The sequence below is a fragment of the Galendromus occidentalis genome, unplaced genomic scaffold (genome assembly GCF_000255335.2).
Source record: "Galendromus occidentalis unplaced genomic scaffold, Mocc_1.1 scf7180000077459, whole genome shotgun sequence".
NCBI lineage: Eukaryota > Metazoa > Arthropoda > Arachnida > Mesostigmata > Phytoseiidae > Galendromus > Galendromus occidentalis.
The window spans coordinates 33531-52488 of record NW_003805447.1 but is presented as its reverse complement, the minus strand read 5'-3'; the positions used below and the strand labels follow the sequence as shown (position 1 = coordinate 52488).

At 50.4% G+C, this 18958-nt stretch overlaps 2 protein-coding genes across 3 annotated transcripts; one reads left to right on the top strand and one right to left on the bottom strand.

Annotated features, from left to right (window-relative positions):
* Positions 1–405: 405 nt before the first annotated feature.
* Positions 406–1663, bottom strand: RpL27A (ribosomal protein L27A). 2 transcript variants are annotated; one of them, XM_003744061.2, is made up of 3 exons: positions 1471–1663; positions 896–1032; positions 406–754 (listed from the first exon to the last, which is right to left on the bottom strand). In XM_003744061.2, the coding sequence occupies exons 2-3, from the start codon at positions 1030–1032 to the stop codon at positions 424–426; spliced, it is 468 nt and encodes a 155-aa protein (XP_003744109.1). In that variant the 5' UTR covers positions 1471–1663; the 3' UTR covers positions 406–423. The 2 variants fall into 2 exon arrangements, with proteins under 2 accessions (XP_003744109.1, XP_018495345.1); XM_018639829.1 differs by lacking the exon at positions 1471–1663 and adding an exon at positions 1110–1157.
* A 14647-nt stretch (positions 1664–16310) lies between these two features.
* LOC100903563 (Sil1 nucleotide exchange factor) lies at positions 16311–18915 on the top strand. Its single transcript, XM_003744080.1, has 9 exons — positions 16311–16528; positions 16737–16861; positions 16949–17172; positions 17379–17494; positions 17630–17812; positions 17911–18085; positions 18199–18329; positions 18479–18656; positions 18756–18915. Exons 1-9 carry the CDS (start codon positions 16515–16517, stop codon positions 18873–18875), a joined length of 1266 nt encoding a protein of 421 aa, XP_003744128.1. The 5' UTR covers positions 16311–16514; the 3' UTR covers positions 18876–18915.
* The last annotated feature ends 43 nt before the right edge of the window (positions 18916–18958 follow it).

Below are 18958 nucleotides of genomic sequence, written 5' to 3'. Positions count from 1 at the left end.
GGGTCCGGCGAACCGCCTGTGAACAACCATCCCAGTCCCCGAATTCAAACCTAGAGCTCTCTGGGGCTTCTCCCGCCCCCTCCCGAAAACTTCAAGACCCCGAGCCCGAGAAGCTACCCTTCTTGAAGCCATCCAAGAGACTGTCGACAAGAGCTATCTGGAAAGAGGAATCCCCCAGCCATCGGCAGTCGAGTCGGATTATGGCCGAGGATCTGCGACCTCGCTGATTTATTACCGCTAGGAAAGCGACTGGAGGCCCTCCGGGTCATAGGGGGCTCTTTGAACATCTTCAGATGAAGGAATCCCTCCCCTCAACTACCGTATCCAAACTCGCGTCAAGCAGTGGATAGTAACGACGGTGAGTCGATGGGAGAATTCTCATGGAAGGGAAGACGCAAAGTTCCGAAACCACCAGGCTTTTATTTAGGCGGTGAGAATGCAGGCACCTCCTGCCTCCTTAATTTTCTGTTCGGCTCGCTTCGAGAACCATCTCGCCTTCACGATCACCGGGCTCTGGGGCAAGAAACCCTTGCCGAGAACCTTGAAGAAGCCGTGTTGTACAACGTCGATGACAGGGGCTTTCTTATCCTTGTTCTTGGCCGAGTCCAGGAGGGTTTCCTTCGTCTTTCGCTCGACCAAGGACCACAGGAGATCAACATTGATCGTCGGTTGGTAGTAGTGGTTCTTGCGAACATGGAAGTTCCTCATGCCGACCTTCCCGAAATATCCGGGATGGTATTTGTCGAACATGATTCTGCAAGGAGGGAGGGGTTCGGGTGATTTCAGTGTTCATTCCGGTCGAGTATCATAAATCGAGCCCCGCCGCCATCGATAGCACGGTGGACGTCGATCGTCGGACATCTTTCCATACACTCGCGGCATCGACTCGACGTACCTGTGGTGATGTTGTCCACCAGCGTTTCCGCGACCTCCGGGGTGCTTCCTGTGCTTGCCGATACGACCATGTCCATGTGAAACGTGGCCACGGAGACGTCTCGTCTTACGACGAGGATTCTTCCGAAGTTCCGGCATCTGGAACGGGACCGGATGTTATTTCCTGCTGTTCTGGATTTCTGCGGCTCGTCAATAATTCGTCTAAACACACTTACGGATTACAAGGGTTACCACCATACGAAGCTGTCGCAACGACCGCATGATTCAAAAGTCAAAATATCACGGGACCGCCGTACAATCATCACCGTCTCTCTTTGGAAATAGATTCCACGCCGCATCGCAAAAGAAACCCGCTACCTCAATTCATTTTCACGAGGAGCCGCATTGCGGGACGTCGCAAATAATCAGTTGGAACGATCCGCCTCGCCGACGAAGACCGGGTTCAACCAACGAGGGAAAACACCGATAGGTGCCTCGAATCGGTGCGGGAGAGATCCTGACTGACAATTGTGAGTCGTTCTCCTACCCCGGGTTAGGAATCAGTGAAAACGAGCGTATAAAGCGGGAAAAACACACCTTTTTCAAATTTTCTCCGGATGCCTAGCACGTGGCTCCCTTCCGAAGCTCGAAAAGAAAGATGGCCACTAAACAATCGAGCACGGCACCGAAAGAGTACCACGAAAGTACCACACCATTGGACATGCGATTTTCGGGAACAGAGGTACGCCGCTCCTTCGGGGAGCCTCCCTTAAGTAAAAAGAAAGTCCTCAGGAGCCTGTGGGAATCCCGTTCTCGTCTATAGAGATCCACAGCAAACGAACTCCAGAAGAGGGCGACTGCGTAGCCTAGTTTCGAGTAGGAGAGGAGCGATCCTGACGATGATCCTTGCTGCATTCGGAGGAGGCTCTCCGACGGGTCGTAGTCGAACGGCTACTTTCCTCCGGTAACATGGGTGACACTGACGGCGATGTGAGTCAATCTCAATGCTCCTCGACAACACACCGGGCTGAAGCCTGCTGACTCAATGATGTACATACGTAGTTCGGATCAGGCCGACGGGTAGGCGAGACCTCCTATCTGGGAACTCGGTCGCGCAAGAAGTCGGGGATACACTCATGAATGTGGGTTTTCGATTCTCGAAAGTTCAGCCATATCAGGAGTTCAGAATCAGCATGACAAATCATTCCGGCTCCCGAGCTAGCCCGCGCAATTAGGTTGAAGTGTCCCATGCTTCTCAATTTCACCCATGAGAGCGCGCCCGCTGAATCCCATTCAGATACCCTGCATATTCGACGGTGGTGAAGATCGACATCCCGGCTCCTTGACCGAGGTCTGAGACTCAGTTCTTCGAGTACCTATGTCTAAATCAGAAATCTCTCTGGATCCGGTCTCCGACTTGAGTGAACGACCTGTTGATGGTTCCTTGGCTGGTGTCGATCGAAAATAGCGACCTTGGGGAACTTTTCGGAGCACGATAGTCTGACGATAATTCGAATACAGGGCTCGAAACCGGAGAAATCTGCTGGAAAGCATTATGAGGAACTCCCCGATGCCTCATCGAGGAGGTTCCGCTTTGATCAAAGTCTTCTCGCTTAGCGGGATATGACATTGATACCCAGAATGGGATCATAGGCTCGAGCATGACTTTCAATCGAGAATCGATTCGGCTGCCGGGAATATCCTCATTATTTTCGCCGCTTGAATTGGACCGGTCCTGAATCCATCGCTCGGAACTCCGGGGTATATTCCTGCCGATTCGACACAATCATCAAGGCAATCGAAAACTCGTGTCATTCGGCTCTTGTTCCCGAGACCAGCTGAGTAAGTCCGCAAGCACAGGAGGAGTCTGATTGATTCCTGTGATGAATTTTTCAAGCAAGATGTGTGTGTTCCCATGGCTGCGAAGCGACGCTCAGTCCGGAACTTACACGTCGGACTCTCCTGTGAGGCTCCAGTCTCTCGAGGTGAGAATCCCGTGGGAGGAACCGGTGAGCTTGAGCTCTGTGGCTCAGAAGACCGTGATATGGAGCTCCTGAGAAGTAAGCGCAGGATGAGGTACTCCGGTTGCGGCATTTGCTGTCTGGCAGCCCTTATTCTGACTTTTCTCCAGATGGATCTGAGAGGGAAGAGCCTGCGAATGAGGAATCCCAATCAAAAGATCGGCAGAGCATGGAGACCCAGGTACTCCGAATCGAAGTATGAGGCTTCTGAGGCCGAAGAGAAGATAGTTTTCTTCGCAATGAGCGAAATCGAGAAGGTCGCGGAGAGAAGCAATCTTATCATCGAGCTCGTGGATTGCCGCCTCAAAACATGGTTCGAAGTGTCCTCACACCTTACTTTGACAAGGGACTTCCATAACTTCGTTTGGGACGACGATTTCCCCCACGAAGCACGACGCCGACATCAGGCCACCCACAGGGTGGTTTTCCTCTGTGTCGATTTCACGGACTTGAATAGTCCACTTGCACGTGCGACCTTCCCAACATTAAAATCTCCGCAGACACTCGGAAATACGATCGTCAACGACCTACTGATTGTTATCAGCAAGAACTCTATCTCGACGTCAGAGATTGAATCGGAGCTGGAGTTTTCCTCGAACGATTATAAACGGGTGATACACGTCAACGCCTCCCGTCACAATGCGGCGTCTCGGGTCGTTCCCTGCGGCAGAAGGTCCGTCACAAAATTACCTTTCGGTTTCAAAATGAACATCGAGAACGTCGACAAATCATCATCGATCAAAAAATGCGTCTCTGAGTGGATCGCGACCGATACGAGGGAAGCGTGCCCCCATCTTCTGTCGAAGATGCAAATAATTCGGAACATTAAGAGCGGCAGGCAAAAACCGTACCTGGACAGCGTGCCCATTAGGACCGATGTAGAGCCGTGCATGAACAAATCCCAGTTATTCAGAATTTCGAATCCCGTAGTCAATACTCTACACAGACTACCTGTCGTCGCGGACAATGATGTCGTCGCTTACGGGTTCGATAGGGACGTCCCTCTATCCGGCACTCGAGGACACGTGGTGAACAAATTCACCCTAAGCATCATGAGTCTTCTCGGAGCATCAATCTGGCTCCTGAGCGACACGTCGTTCAGCGAGTGTTTCCTTGTCCTCGTCTGTGGAATCTCGACATCTAGAGAATGTGCCAGGAAAATGAGGAGCCGCGTTCCGATTGCGCTCTCCATGTGGGTCCTGGCAAACATGTTCTTCACGCAAATTCTAGTCGACGACATGACTTCGATTATCAGCGTACCGAGTAGTGAAAGGGTTCCACTGATCCCAAGCTGCGCGTCAGAATTTTTCGAATATGAGAACTCCGACGCGGTCGAGCCTAGGAGAGCTCATACTACAATGCAGACCCCTGTTTTTTGGCATTCCCTCATGCACAAAAAATACCATTGGTTTTTCCGATCGTCCGGGGTGATCATTTGCGGATCAAGTTTTGAAGTCAATCAGATTCGTAATTTCTTCGGTTTCAGTAACATGTATCGCATTCGATTGATTGAAACCAATCGGAAAATGTATTTTGTCCCAGAAACCCTCGGTCGCTTCAGAACCCCGACCAAGAGAGGCCTGCAAACTGTCAGAGTCATCGCTTCGAATATTGATATCATCGAGTCCAACGAATACGCCAGCATATTTCTAAGATTCGCTATCGATCGCGCGTCCAGGCGGGGAAAGGAGCATAGGCATTCGAAAGAGAGCATAGGTTTTATCAAGCGGACCTTCAATTGCTGTAGCGATAGAAGCAATGTCGGAAAAGACTTCCGCGAGACGCTTGAGACCGTCGAGTCGGGACCAGGCGATCCGGCCTCGGGCGAGAGCGGCTTAACATCCACCTTTAAATTTTTGGTGATCGCCTCATCATTCGCCGGAATGATCTTCTTAGTCGCTGAATTTCTCGTCCATACTGCCCCTCGTTTCCGCTCAAAGAGTCTCCAGGAGTGTTCTCGCTCATTAGGAGCGCCGAAATTCCGCAGACTTTATCTGTGGACCACGAGGCGTCGTTCAGTTGCGCTACAGAGGGCTCCCAGTCTATTCATTCGTCGGAGGCCCAAGTGATGTCTCTCGACCTCAGATAGAGTGGAGCCTGACGCGTCTCGACCCTCGAAGTGATTTGATTCAGTTCGGGTGTATTCGTAGCTACACCGCACGTGAGGCTGGAGAGACGAAGACACATCAATGAAGCATATGTATTGCGAGGATACAGAGCCTCTTCTCTGAGGCTGACGATCGATTGAATATGCATCCTTGAAACTTTTCGTCTGCGGCCTATCCAAGTGTTGAGGGTTGTTTGCGACTGATGGACGACTCAATGACGGGGAGGTCGGAGGGGTCAAGACTGAAACGATGGATTTCGCCAACAGGTTTGCCATTGCATGATGCTCGGACTACAAATTAATAAATGAAAATTCATTTTCTCTATTCTGGTTGGGAGTGACACTTACGATCTCTGATCGGATTCGACCTGACCAAGGGACATATCGAGTGTCGTTCCCCCCCCCCTCCTTGAGATCCTTTCATTCCCCATTAACCGACATGTGATGAGAAATGACTTGCTCGAATACTTGCATAGACTGAACGCGGTTCGCTTTCTGGCACTCAACTCTGGAGGAGTCTTCGACCATCACATTCTCCCAGCGTCCCATTGTCTGGGGAGGAGAATAAAGATCTCAGTAACTCTTCCTGCTGCTTCTCCCCGGTATTTCAGGCGGATGCTTTCCGACGAAACTAGGTATAAATAATGCTAATGACTGAACCGTCGAAATCGAGTTGTTTTAGCCCCTTACCAAGAGGATGATGTGAACGCCCCCACCGAGAGCCCTCTCCAGGCTTCGGGGATGGGAGCAAACGGTAGGACTTTTCCCTCCCAGCATCGAAAACGAATTCCGCGAACTCCCCTCAAATACTCTAGAACCGATCTGCTCGCCTGTGATGTATCTTGCACGTCTTCGAGTTCCGGATAGCCCGATTGGAATTCTTTCATCCGACGTACTGCGGTGTCAGACGGAACATTATATACAGAGATGAGGAGAGAAAGCAGACAGGCCAAAAAAATCCACAAAGTTAGGGGAGCGCGTTTTTCTTAATGCCTTAAGCTTGATTTTCAGATTAGGCCGTCTCACGCAGTTCACTTCGTCAATGGAAGTGAAGTCATCGATTAATGGAGGCTATGGGGCTGTTCTCAGGGATGATTCAAGGTCGGTCCAGCATCTCGATAAGGCGCATGAAGCTGTTTCTCTGACGCTGCTCGGAGTTTTGAAGACTCAGCAGCCTGGGCCGACGACCACTTCCAGCCCACTCCCACACTGAACCTGGAGGACGGATATCTGTGAAAGGGCATACGAATAATGACAGATGTCTCCTGTGACGTTTAAAAAATACGGTCGAGCATCCCCAGATATTCATCGCGTGGAGGTACGAGGAATATTCTCGCCGAGGTGTCGAGCGCATCGAGGGAATTCGTCCCTTCTATCCGAACCATGCTAAGAGGCCTAAATCAATTATTTCTCAGCACGAAGGAAGTTTCATTGATTGCTCTGATGAATTTTTCAAGCGATATGCACGCGCTTTCATCGGTGCGTAGCGACATCTGGCCCGAAAATCACACGTCGGCCTCTCTTGTGAAGCTTCGGTCTCTGTGGATGATAATACCGCAGGATGAACCGGTGAGCTTAATCCCTGGGCTTCGAGGCGCCGTGACATGGAGTTCTTCAGAAAAACAAAGCGCAAGTTGAGGTATTTGGGCTGTGGCGTTTGTTGCGTGGCAGCACTCATCCTAACTCATAATAAGATGGACGGGGAAAGCTTGCGACAGAAAAATTCGAAGCAAGTATTAAGCAGTACGACCAAATTCGGAACTTCCGAATCGAAGTATGAAGCTTCTGAGGCCGAAGAGCAGATCGTTTTTTCCGCCATGAGCGAAGTCGACAAGGTCGCGGAGAGAAGCAATGTTCTCATCGAGCTCGTGGATTGCCATCTCAAAGCATGGTTCGAAGTCTCCTTGCACCTGACTTTGACGAGAAACTTCGAGAACTTCATTGTCAACGACGATTTCTCCTACGACGCGAGACGAACGGGCGTCAAGAGAGTGGTTTTCCTCTGTGTCAATTTCACGAATTCCGAAACCCAATATCAACGGTCGCTTTTCGCAATGGTCGCAACCTCTAAGGTGCTCCAGCCCACAGAAGCTAAGGACTTGTTCGTCGTGATGAGCAGAGGTTCTGTCTCAACAACGCAGACCGAGGCGCAGCTGGAAGTCTCCTCGAACGATTTCAAACGAATAATACACGTCAACGCCTCCCGTCACGAAGCAGCGACTCGTGCCGTTCCCTGCAGCAAAAGATCTGTTACCAAGTTACCTTTCGGTTTCAAGATGAATATTGAAAAGGTCGACAAATCATCATCGATCAAGAAATGTGTATCCGAGTGGATTGCCACCGACACGAGAAAAGCGTGCCCCCATCTTCTATCGAAGATGCAAATCATCCGGAACATGAAGTACGGCCACCCGTCTCCGTACCCGCTCGTCGTACCCGTTCAATCCGATTTCGAACCGTGCATGAACAGATCTCAACACTACCTGCTCTACGATCTCCTGATCGATCCACCTCACAAACTCCCAGTCCTCGTGGACAATGAGGTCGTCGCTTACGCATTCGACAAGGTCGCTCCTCGATCCGGACTGCGAGGACACGTGGTGAACAAATTCACCCTGAGCATCATGAGTCTTCTCGGAGCATCGATTTGGCTGCTGAGCGACACATCGTTCAGCGAGTCCTTACTTGTCCTCGTCTGTGGACTCTCGACATCGGACGAATGTTCCGAGAGAATGAGGAATCGCGTTCCAATTGCGCTTTTCACGTGGGTCCTGGCAAACATGTTCTTCACGCAGATTCTAGTCGACGACATGACATCGATCATCAGCGTACCAGGTGGAACGCGGGTTTCCCGACTCCGAGATTGCTCCGGTGGTGTTTTCAATCTGAGCGTACACGATCATGCCGACTCGGCCGTATTTGAGAGAATGTATCTCATAATTCAGACGCCTTCCGTGTGGAATTCCTTCATTGACAAGGACCTACGTCGACGGCTCCCAACGGTCGGGATGGTTATATGCGGCTCGAACTTTGAAATCAATCGGATGCGCAGTTTCTTCGGTTTCGATAATATGTATCGCGTTCAACTGAATAATACCCATCGGAGACGGAGTTTCCTACCGGCGTACACCGGCCGCTTCAAAACCCTGACCAAGACCGGTGTCCAAACGGTGAGAGTCGTCGCTTCTAATGTGGACACCATCGAATCGAACGAATACGCCTACATTTTGCTGAGATACGACCTCAATACCGCGGCCCAGCGGAAAGCGGAGCATAAGCATTCGAAAGACTCGAAAGCAGATTTGGAAAAAAAGTTCAAGTGCTGCAGCGATAGGGGAAAAGCTGACCAAGAGTTCCTAAGGACCGTCGAGGCCGTTGAATCGGTACGGCGCGATCGGGAAAGCAGCAAAATCGAGTTCCCGCTGAAAGTTCTAACGATCGCCTCCTCCGCCGCCATCATCTGTCACTTTGTGGAGAAACTCATCCATTTTATCTCTCGTTCCTGCCAGGGGAACACTCAGGAGCGTCCTCGTTCATTATAGGCATCTGAATTCCGCGGATTGTGTCAATGGACTAGGGCAGTGGTTCTCAAACTCTCAAAAATTTTTTCCTCGGTGGTTATTTATTCCGGGGAGAAAGACAATTCCCAATTTTATTAGTCGTCAACGTCGGGAGCTGATTTATGTTATGCAGTGTATGAATATGCTGTCGGATAATTTTGTTCTGGCAACGGAACACATCAATGCGACGGATGACCCTGTATTCTCGATGCAATCTCGGCGGCTCGGTCGGCGCTCGTCCTTCTTCCGAGAGGCTGGATTCGTGCGTCGACAGCTCGATTGTGCTTCGAGCCGATCCGAGACCTGGCAATCTCAAGCATTTTCGAATCATTTTTCCAAGATCCACAGGAGGGGAAGTTCGTTTGGAACGGATGAAAACATTTAGCGAATGGATCACAGTCGAGCAGCTGATTCGGACGGGTCGTCGAAGCCGCGAGCCTGAGAACCTAAAGCAGCACGTCATTTGTGAAAGAACGCGAGACACGCTGGGAGATGCTCTCGCATGACGATCTGCATCGAGCTGCCGACTTGATTCGGGCCACGACCGGTAAACTAAGGTCTGAAAAGGAGTCTCGAGCCCGGTGTGGATCCGGTATCGGAGATGATCCCCTGAAGGCTTCGAATTCGAAGGATCAGATGCTTCATGGCGACTTTTCTGAATGCTACCGAAAGTGCCAAAAGTGCTCGCGGAACCCTGGGGTTCCACGAGACAGATAATTGTGGAACCCCGGAATCGGTCCGTGGAACCCAGTTTGAGAACCACTGGACTAGGGGGTCGTTTGATCGCAAGACAGAGAGCTCCGCGGCTATCGATACTTCGGAGGCTCTGGTCAAGCCTTCGGACAGCCTGAAGCTCGACCTGCCTCGGTCCTCGGAGTGATCGTATTCACCTCGGGTGTGGTCATGGCTACACCGCACCAGGAGTCAGGTCGGATCTCCGAGAAAATCTCTCGGTGTCGCAAATACGGCATACTCGCAGAATTTCCTCGACTTAGGAGGAACAGACCCGAAAAAGCACCTCATGTTGGAAAGAGTAAAAAGAAAAAAAACGATGCCACGTCGCCTCGCCGTCGGAATAGGAGCTTTTAAAACGTAAATCTTGAAGACCTTTTACGTATCTTGAAGACCTTCTGCTGAAGTATTCAACGCGGCCGGAACCCGGAATAATCATAAGGCCTCAATGGTAGATTCCGGAAGGGACACGAATCCCAAGCAATAGTAACGTAGGGGGAGCCTGGCATATTGCACTGTGTTGGTTTTCTTCTCTCACAACCACGTGGTATCGAGCCCGATTCGCGTGACTCTGAACCTTTCCATAGCATTAGGAACGACGCTAGGCGTGAGTGCTGAAATGTCTGCAAGAATCTCAGAAACACCCTTTCGACCTGTTATGCTCGAATCGAGTCACCTGGACGAGGACCCGAAAAAATTACGGTATCTCAAGCTTCAGCGAACGACCATTCTCCCCGTAAGACTGTCCATAGGCAGCGTTCTCGCGTGATTTGGAGTTTTGATTCCAGAGTCTCGACTATATGCATCTCTTAGAGCATCAAGTCTAACGTACCACGGAGTCTTGGAAATTCGGCAGTCCTATGCCGGCCGTCCCCCGAAGAAAATCCGGAAGCTTTATGAGTTTTGCTCAGACATATTATATTCAGTAAGGTCTAATTTTACCAATCAATTCAGCTCCTAAAAAATGAATATGATATTTTCGCTGTATGAAAGATAACTTTCGGCCATGCCTGCACACTTGTCGCGAATAAAGTTGAGGGAAGTCCCCACCGAAGCGGCACCTGTCTTGGTGAGTTTCCCTGGTGTCCGCTTGAAGTTCGTACTGATATTCCGCCGTTGTTCTCGAAAGGGAGTGAGTCTCCTCCTCGGCACGGAGACTCATTGATTCCCTTGATGAATTTTTCAAGGAAATACTCGCGTTTCCATGGCGGTAAATACATTCATTTCGGAAGCGTCACGTCGGACTCCCCTCTCAGAGTTCACTCTTCCGTAGCGAGGATCGCACGTAGGGGACTTCTGTGTTTTAATTCGAAGAACTCTCAATTTTAGTCGCCGAACTCATGAAGTCCTTCAGGGAACTCGAGCACAAGATGAGGTACTTCTGCTCCGGAATTTGTTTCGTGGCAGCGGTCACTTTGACCTACATAAGTCTGAGACGAGAGAGTCTGCTACCGCGCTCTTCCCGGACAACGATCACAAGGACGGTGACTTTCTCAGGTTTGGAGTCGACACTCGAGGCCGATGAAACGGAGGAGAAAATCGTCTCTTCCGCGATCGGCCAGATCGAGAAGGTCGCGGAGAGAGAGAAAATTCTCATCGAGTTTGTGGATTGCCAACTCAGAACCTGGTTCGAGGTCTCCGTGCACTTGAGTTTGACGAGGAACTTGAAGAACTTCATGTTGGATGACAGTTTCTCCTACAACGCAAGACGTCGAGACGTGCATAGAGTAGTTTTCTTCTGTAACAGATTCACGGGTCTGCGATTCAAGAGAGACCGTCTTCAGTTCGCCTTGCTCTCCAACTCGAAGGTGATTCGTCACAAAGATGCTGAAGACTTGTTGGTCGTCATCAGCGGAGACTCTGTCTCAGCATCGGGAACTGAAGAGCAGCTGGAGTTGTCCTCAAACGATTACAAACGGATAATCCACGTCAAGGCCGCCACTTACAATGAGGCGTCTCCGAAAGTTTCCTGTACGAGGAGGTCTGTCTTGAAGTTGCCTTTCGGCTTTGAGATGAATTTAGAGAAGATCGAAAAATCATCATCGATCAAGGCATGCATCTCTGAGTGGATTGCGAGTGACAGCAGAGGAGCGTGCCCTCACGTACCGTCGAAGATGCAGAATATTCGGAACATGAGGTTCAGTAAGCCATATCCGTACCCAGTGCTCGTGCCTGTGCATACCGATTTCGAGCCCTGCATGAACAAATCTCAAAAATATACCTTCCAAGAGTTCCGAGTCAACGAGCCACACAAGCTTCCATTCCTCGTGGACAATGACGTCGTCGCCTTCGGATTCGATACGGAAGTTCCTTCCTCCGGATTTCGAGGCCACGTGCTGAACGGATTTAGCCTGAGCATCATGAGTCTCCTCGGAGCATCGATCTGGCTCCTGAGCGACACATCGTTCAGCGAGTCCTTCCTTGCCCTCGTCTGTGGACTTTCGACATCGGAGGGATGTTGTCGGAAAATGAAAAACCGCGTGGCGATGGCACTGTTCACGTGGGTGCTGGCGAACATGTTCTTCACGCTGATCCTCGTCGACGATATGACTTCGGTCATCAGTGCACCGAATGGGGCGCGGCTCGCACGAATTCTAGATTGCACGGATGAAGGACTCTCGAGCAATGTCTATGATCCTTCGAAGTCGGCCGAACTCCTCAGGAATTTTACCGTACTTCCGACGTTCGCTTTATGGAATGCCTTCACGGACGTATTCCGTCGTCGGAAACTACGATCGATCGAGACGATTGTTTGCGGCTCGCCCTTCGAGGTCGATCAGATCCGAAGTTTCTTCAGCTTCGATAACATGTATCGCACACAACTGCAGCATACCTATCGACGATCGAGTTTCTTCCCTGAAGCGCTCGGCCGCTTCAAGACCTTGACCACGGCAGGCATCGTGACCGTTAGAGTCCTTATCTCGAACGTGGATACTGCCGAGTGGAACGAATACGCCTACATAATGCTCAGATACGACCTCAATAGCGCCCCCGACCGGAAAGCAGAACGTGTGCTTTCTCAACACGCAAAATCGCGCATCGCGAGATCGTTCAAATGTTGTGGTCCGCAGAGCGAGGCGAACAAAAAGATACTCCAAGGTTTTTTCGACTCGGATTCGGATCCGCTGGATCGGAAGAGAGGCGGAAGCGATTTTCCGCTCACGATCCTCTCGACAGCCTCACTCTCTGCAACGATCTGCTTTCTCGGTGAACTTCTAATTCATTCGCTGTCTCGTTGTCGGAACAAGATTTCGCGCTTCCGTTCATTACGAGCTTCGAGCTGTTGCAAGTTCTGGCGTCGGGAGGACTTCAAGAGACCTCCTCCGGTCACGTCGCGGAGAGGTCCACGGCTGTTCACGCGACGTAGGCTCAAGTGATTTCGTCATCATCACCCTGGAGCTTCACATTTCGACTCGAGTTCATAGATTCCCGCAAGGATACGTTTGGCTTGTTCGGGGTTGGCCGTATGTTCACGCATCCATTGCATGTCAGACCGGATCCAAATTAAAAGTTATCAATGGGACTGGGAAGTCTGAGATTCTCCATCTGAGTCCTCTCCATCTGAACCTAGTCCGGGTAGCCTCGCGGGGACCCAGAATTCCTCAGCTTCCCTGAATCTTTCCCGTTCGTAGCAAGAATGACGAGCCCTTTGAAAGGGAGCAGGGACCGCTTTCTTAACAAGGATAGGTATCGTAGGGGGCACATCAATAATCGGGTGGGATTTTCAGCCTCGCGTTCTAAGTGAATATATCCGTGAATACACACGTTTCTTTCCCCCATCGGACACACGGACACAGATGGATCAGACATTTCACAGCACATAACTCGAGTACGGGTCTCTGGGATTCTGCAGAGCGCTGATGGCAGCTCCATGGATCCAATTAACTTTCACGCCATTGAACTGGTCGACGAACTGCGGACGAGAAGGAATCTCACAGGAATCGCACGAATCATAAAATTGAGCTGAATAGCGAGAGAGCTTTCGCAGCGTCCAGACGTGTGGTGCATATCACCGAAAACTTACCGAGATTTCCATGGGTAGCTTCTCATTGGAGTAGGCTTCGACTAAGGCATACACTAGAGCTGTTATCGCGCAATCGAGTTCGAAGCCGCGCTTAGGTGTTTCCCGGCAAACTGAGAAATGAATGAGTTTCATAATCAGGGCGACTACTCTCTCCGACCGTTCAGAGTTTTCAGCACTCACATTTCGTCGCCTTATACTTCAAGCGCCTGATATTGTGAATCCCTACGAGACCATTCCTCCGGGCCACATCGAAGAAGTCATTGAGGAAAAAAGATTTCCGAACAAAGCCTGCGGGCTTGCTCGCGATCAGGCGCGGAATAACAGAACGCTCGAAAGCGGACCTGCAGAAATCGAAAATTTCGACTTTCTCCTGTTTTCCTGAGTTCCCATGAAATTCTTGGGAGCATGAGGAGGCCGTCAGCCAAACACCGGAGTCTTCCTCATCGATGGCCCAGACGAGGAGACGTTTGACACCGCGTTCCTCATCGCAAACCCCCATCAGAGGAGGGGTGCATGTCGCGACGTAAAATGCTATTCGAATTTGACCGTCTTCGAGATCGAAAACAGCAGCTTTCTCGCCAAGGTTCGAGGCTTTCTCAACACTCTTCCAAACCAACTCTGCTGAAAATCGTGACAAGTGATGAGGTTATTTCGACCGGTATCCGAGCGCTCCCACGAGCTTGGCGTAATATAAGTGAGGAACAGAATCTCACACACCGTAAATCTTCTAAGCGACGGACACCCCGACGAATGTCGATTTCAGAGCTCCCTATAATCGCGCCGTCACGAGCTATTCTAGTCATCTAAGTTTCATCTTGGAAGCCCATTCTCTAATCTATGAAGAGGCCGTCAGCCAAACACAATGATGGACGGCTCTGAAGTCGACATCGGGGGTGCCAGTCTGTCAGAAAATTAAGGGTAGTCAATGTGCGATCGTCTACGCCTACATCAACGCGGACAGACCTCTTCTGGAATGGTCTCTTTCGAATATCAGATCCTTCGGATAAGCGAATTTCGTATTTCCGAATACTGTTGAGATGTTTCTGAGGAGCTCTCGCTCGACTCTGAGAACACTGTAGAATCGTAGGGGGACCTCTCCATGAAGATTTTCCGGGATCTTTTTTGCGGCGCTCTTCAGACGAGATCTGCTCGGATGGAGAATTTCCCGCGTGGGTGATCCTCTCAATGCCCACTTCTGGGAGATCTCATGGTATATTCTGTATAATCATGGGGAAAATTGCAACGCCTCCACTAACTTCAGATCGTCAATGGTGACCCATTCCCTCTCTTCGAGTATCGAGAACATAAACTTCCCTGATTGTCTGCCGAAAGTGAATTCGTGCAAGACGTTGCGATCGGGCAGCATGGTCGAAATCAGGACGTAGCACCTGCCCTGATGAATCTTGCTCACTCAGGAGCGAACACACTAGGTCGAATACAGCGGAACGGCAAATCGAACGACACTTACAAATCGTGTTTGGATGATGCAGCTATCAATAAGCAGAGTAGCAGGAGCGCTGCTACGATCAAGCTTACTACCACATAGGGTTTCTTCTTCTTCCCGCTTTTCATAGCCGAGAGGAGTTTGGTACCCAGGGCTTCTTTTCTGAATACCGAGAATCTTGACAGTCGGAAGTCAACCGTCTTCTCGGGGCTCAGCCCCACGCCGAATGTGAAGATCGAGCTAGTTCTCGAAGTATCATCCTCACTGTCTCGTCTGAGCGCCGTTCTGCTGGCGACCGAGACGTGATTCGTCTTTTTACCGCATTGATGGTTCTTCATGCCGATCGGGATGAGCCTGAGAGATTCTCCAACGCTACGATCTTCGTCGATATGTTATAGGCAGAGCTAGCATGAGAGAGCAGTTTCGGATTCTCTGCCGACGACAGACATAATTCCAGGACTTCGTTGCTATCATCGTGGTTGGTCGAGGCATTCCGATCTCCGGCCTTGCAGGCTCCTGGTATCTCCGGAGCTCGGGTTGTCGCTACTTGCGAGACATTCGCTCTCTTGGATCCGGGTCCCCGAACCTGTGTTCAGGAGGTTCCCAGCTAATATGAAGAAACTGCGCATGAGTTGCGCCCGTCGGCTCGCAGCCTTCGGATAATATACGAATTCAGAATCTTCCGTACAGGGTGTACGCTGCCGTCACTACTTATGGCCTCATGTACTTTTGGCTGAGATACGGAAGCATTGGAAAATTCCTGACTCATGACTTATGATTGATATGATTTATCTGCTTATTGATATGATTGACTCATGACTCCTCCCACGAAGAATTCGAGACTCGGTTGTCCGCAAATGACGAGCTAGTACCTCTCATTAAGGTACGGTCTAAACAGCGGAATCAAACCACCGGCGAAGTTCATCGAAGGTCAATTCTGCTTCGAGGTCCTCTCCATCTCATCCCATCATGGATGAATTTAACCCTTACTAGTAGGATAGACGGATGAGATTCACCTCGCGGATTGCGGTGGAAACCGCCAGCAATCCCAGGCTCAAGTTAGCTCCGTGACGGATGATCACAAGATGGTCCAATCTCTAGATGCGGCAGCTTATCTGCCCGGTCTTCGCAAATAATTTATACGTGGACTCCGCTAAATGGGACCACATCGGATGATGAGCGCTTGGTCCGACTGAGCGGAGTTCTTTTGGCTGGGAAACCTTATCCGGGATCCGGATTCTGGTCCGATTGAGCAATGGGTGTGATTATCCGGTGGTCCGGATAAGCGGCGTTCACAGTATTAGAAGTTCTCTCAGGGACCATCTCATTCTACGAGCCGTGAGAGCGAGCTTTTGATCTGACATGAGCTTGATCGCTTCCTGCGATGATTGTGCTGCAGCGCTCCCTGGAACAACGCTTCTCCACCTGTCTCGCCCGAGGGTAGCCCTGGATCAGTTTTCAATGCGGAATGTCGGCTCTCGTGAGGAGTCACGCGAGCCTAGAGCGGAATTTTTTTCAAACTTTCGCGGTACGCGCATCTCGAGTTTGTCGCAGAATCCGCGAGAGGGAGCTGGCCCGGCACCAGATTCGAAAAACAAGATTGACGTGTACTTCAGCAAACATTCTTCTGATGAAATAGCTCCTACACCGTGAGTTGCCTCGGGCTCCTTGTCAGCACTGCCTCATTCCTCGCTGCGATACGGACTCGTTCCTGGCATTCAGACTGAGCTCGTGCCTCAATTGTGCTTCCAGAATGAAGAGTCCTAGGTGAGTCGGAGAACAGTGGAGGCGATCAGCTGACGACTTCTTATTAAAATCCCCTCGTCGCCTTGTATGCTACCGCGCTCCGTATTTCAAGGCCGATGGAGCGACTCAACAGAAAATTGTATCACCGAAACGGTGACGTTTCCAACCTCTGGAGTCTGACTACTGAGAGTACCGCGAGGTTGACACTCCGTCCCATCGACGTTTTCAGGTTCACCATAGGACTCTGCGTTGCGTGGATCTTCGTTTCTGTAGTTTCGGCTGATACCAAAGCCGTAGTCAGCGTTGTACAAAAAGAAAGTCAAAATCATGACCGAACAGACCAGTCGGGTGATGGTGAGTATACGTACGGGAGGTGATATCTTGCTTTACGCGCGCGCTTCTCTGTTGAATCCTGACTGAAGGTCCATTTCCTCCTCCTAGTCCAACCCACGAAGATATTCAAGCCGGAAAAACACTGGAAGAAAGTTCAGCCCGATGAAGCGATCCCTAAAGGCTTGCATGTCCGCATCAATATGCAGACCGGAGAGAAAGAAGCCAAACTTCTCGACGAGACAGAGAACTCGGCCGATAGCAGGAAACTCACGCCGGAGCAGCTCAAAGTCTACGTGAAAAACGTGAAGAACGAGGCCGACAAATTAAAAGAGGTAGAATTTGCCGGAACTACCTGATTAGATGTTGCTCCAATGCAATCAATGCTCAAAATTCATCTCTGATTCCTGCAGAAACTTAGAGAGAGAAAAGTTCGAAATTCAAGTCGAGTTGTCGAGGTTGGTCCTGAGAGCCCGAAGCTTCAGTGGTACTTGGGTTCGTGTGGGATTTCGGGTCGAACTTTGTATGTTCTAACTTGCAGACAGATACCTCGCAATTCCGAGACATGGACACGATCCGCAAGGAATTCGAGGAGCTCGATTTGAAACCCGTGAAATCCGATAGTCATACAATCCAGGAACTGTTGTCCATGTTCAGGTTCGTCAAAGATGCACATCAGCTAGAAAACATCTCCCTTATGGTTCGGAATCCAGCATCGAAGGCTCGTCGAGGAGACACTTTTCGTAAGGATCACGCTCAGCGTTGGTATTTCATTCCTTGAATTCCTCACAGGAGCGAGTCGTCTTCGTCTGGCGATAGAATGCAGCAGCTGAAGGAGATGGAATATCTCTTGCATCAGTACGATGTCGCCAAGGATTTCGTGAAAATGGGAGGCATACGGGAGCTTCTAGTATCATTGAACGATAGCCACATTCGGGACAACGCCGCACTCGCTCTAGGAGCTGCTCTGCAAGGGTGAGTGGAGATGTGGATCAGCCAGCGATCGCTTATCCCTTTCAATCGTCATCACGATGTAGATGATGTTGGTCGAAAATGAGAGCGCCTCATCCCAGGAACCCGGAGGTGCAACGAGCGGCTCTGGCATCTCAAGGCATTCACTCGCTACTGGTCTCTCTGAACGAGGGATGCAGTTCGCATTGTGTACTCGCTCTCTCGGCGCTCTTGCGTCAGTTTCCGAAGGCCCAAACAGCGTTCCTGTCTGAGGGGGGTCCTCAGATACTGTCGAAGGTACGTCAACTTTATCTAGATCTAAATTAGAGAGACCTTGATTTCCATGAGAGATCGATCCATGTGAATTCGTATCGGTGCTTTCGATGTGAACGTTAATCATTCTCTCGCAGACATTCCGTGACTCGGGATCGAACGAGAAGACGAAAGTGAAGATCATAACACTCCTCGGAGATCTCCTTGTTGAAGGACACCACGCCAAGAGCGGCAAAGAGGGAGATGTGCTTAGATCGGCTTATTCAAAGTCAGTTTATTCTTTGAAACTTTTTTTATTCGTAATCGAGGCGAAATTATGTCCGAAGCTGGGCACACGCCCTTCGGGAAGCAGCTCCGTCCGACACGAATTTTCATCGAGCCGAGAAATACAGGGTCCTGAAGTTTGTCTCCTTTCAGAGTCATACTGGGTCCCAGCGTCGTTGATGCCGGTTTTTGTGAACTTATATCGGCGTCGCTGTCTTCACGCAACGAAGATGTCCGGGAGAAGGTTTTGAATGCTCTACATTCTCTCATCGACTATTGTAAATTCGACCTTCTGGTGCCCCAGCTCGAAAGCTTGCGCATTCATTACAAGGTGGGAGCATAGACGAATCCCTCAGAAACTCATTCGCCTAAGCACTATCCAATGCTGTCGGTGAACTTGCCTGACAGGTCGAAATCTTTCTCTCTGCAGACTCGGATGTTTGAAGACGATCCCAAACAGGCAGACGAATATTTCGAGACTCTCTATAAGCTCACCGATGATCTCGTCAAGCACATCACGGACGAATCCCACCAACACATGGAGCTGTGACTGTGAATTCTCGTGACTGCTCCGGTGCTCGTTCATCGGTGTAAAATTGTATATACCCCCGGCTGGGCCATAGGAAATAAATT

What these genes read in the sequence shown, in the direction of transcription:
- RpL27A (XM_003744061.2), bottom strand. Translation starts at nt 1,032, where the DNA reads ATGCCGGAACTTCGGAAGAATCCTCGTCGTAAGACGAGACGTCTCCGT. An exon ending in GGTGGACAACATCACCACAG is followed by an intron (nt 755 to 895) that starts GTACGTCGAGTC and finishes CCCTCCTTGCAG; the next exon opens with AATCATGTTCGACAAATACC.
- LOC100903563 (XM_003744080.1), top strand. An exon ending in AGGCCGACAAATTAAAAGAG is followed by an intron (nt 17,173 to 17,378) that starts GTAGAATTTGCC and finishes TCTAACTTGCAG; the next exon opens with ACAGATACCTCGCAATTCCG. An exon ending in GCTTGCGCATTCATTACAAG is followed by an intron (nt 18,657 to 18,755) that starts GTGGGAGCATAG and finishes TTCTCTCTGCAG; the next exon opens with ACTCGGATGTTTGAAGACGA.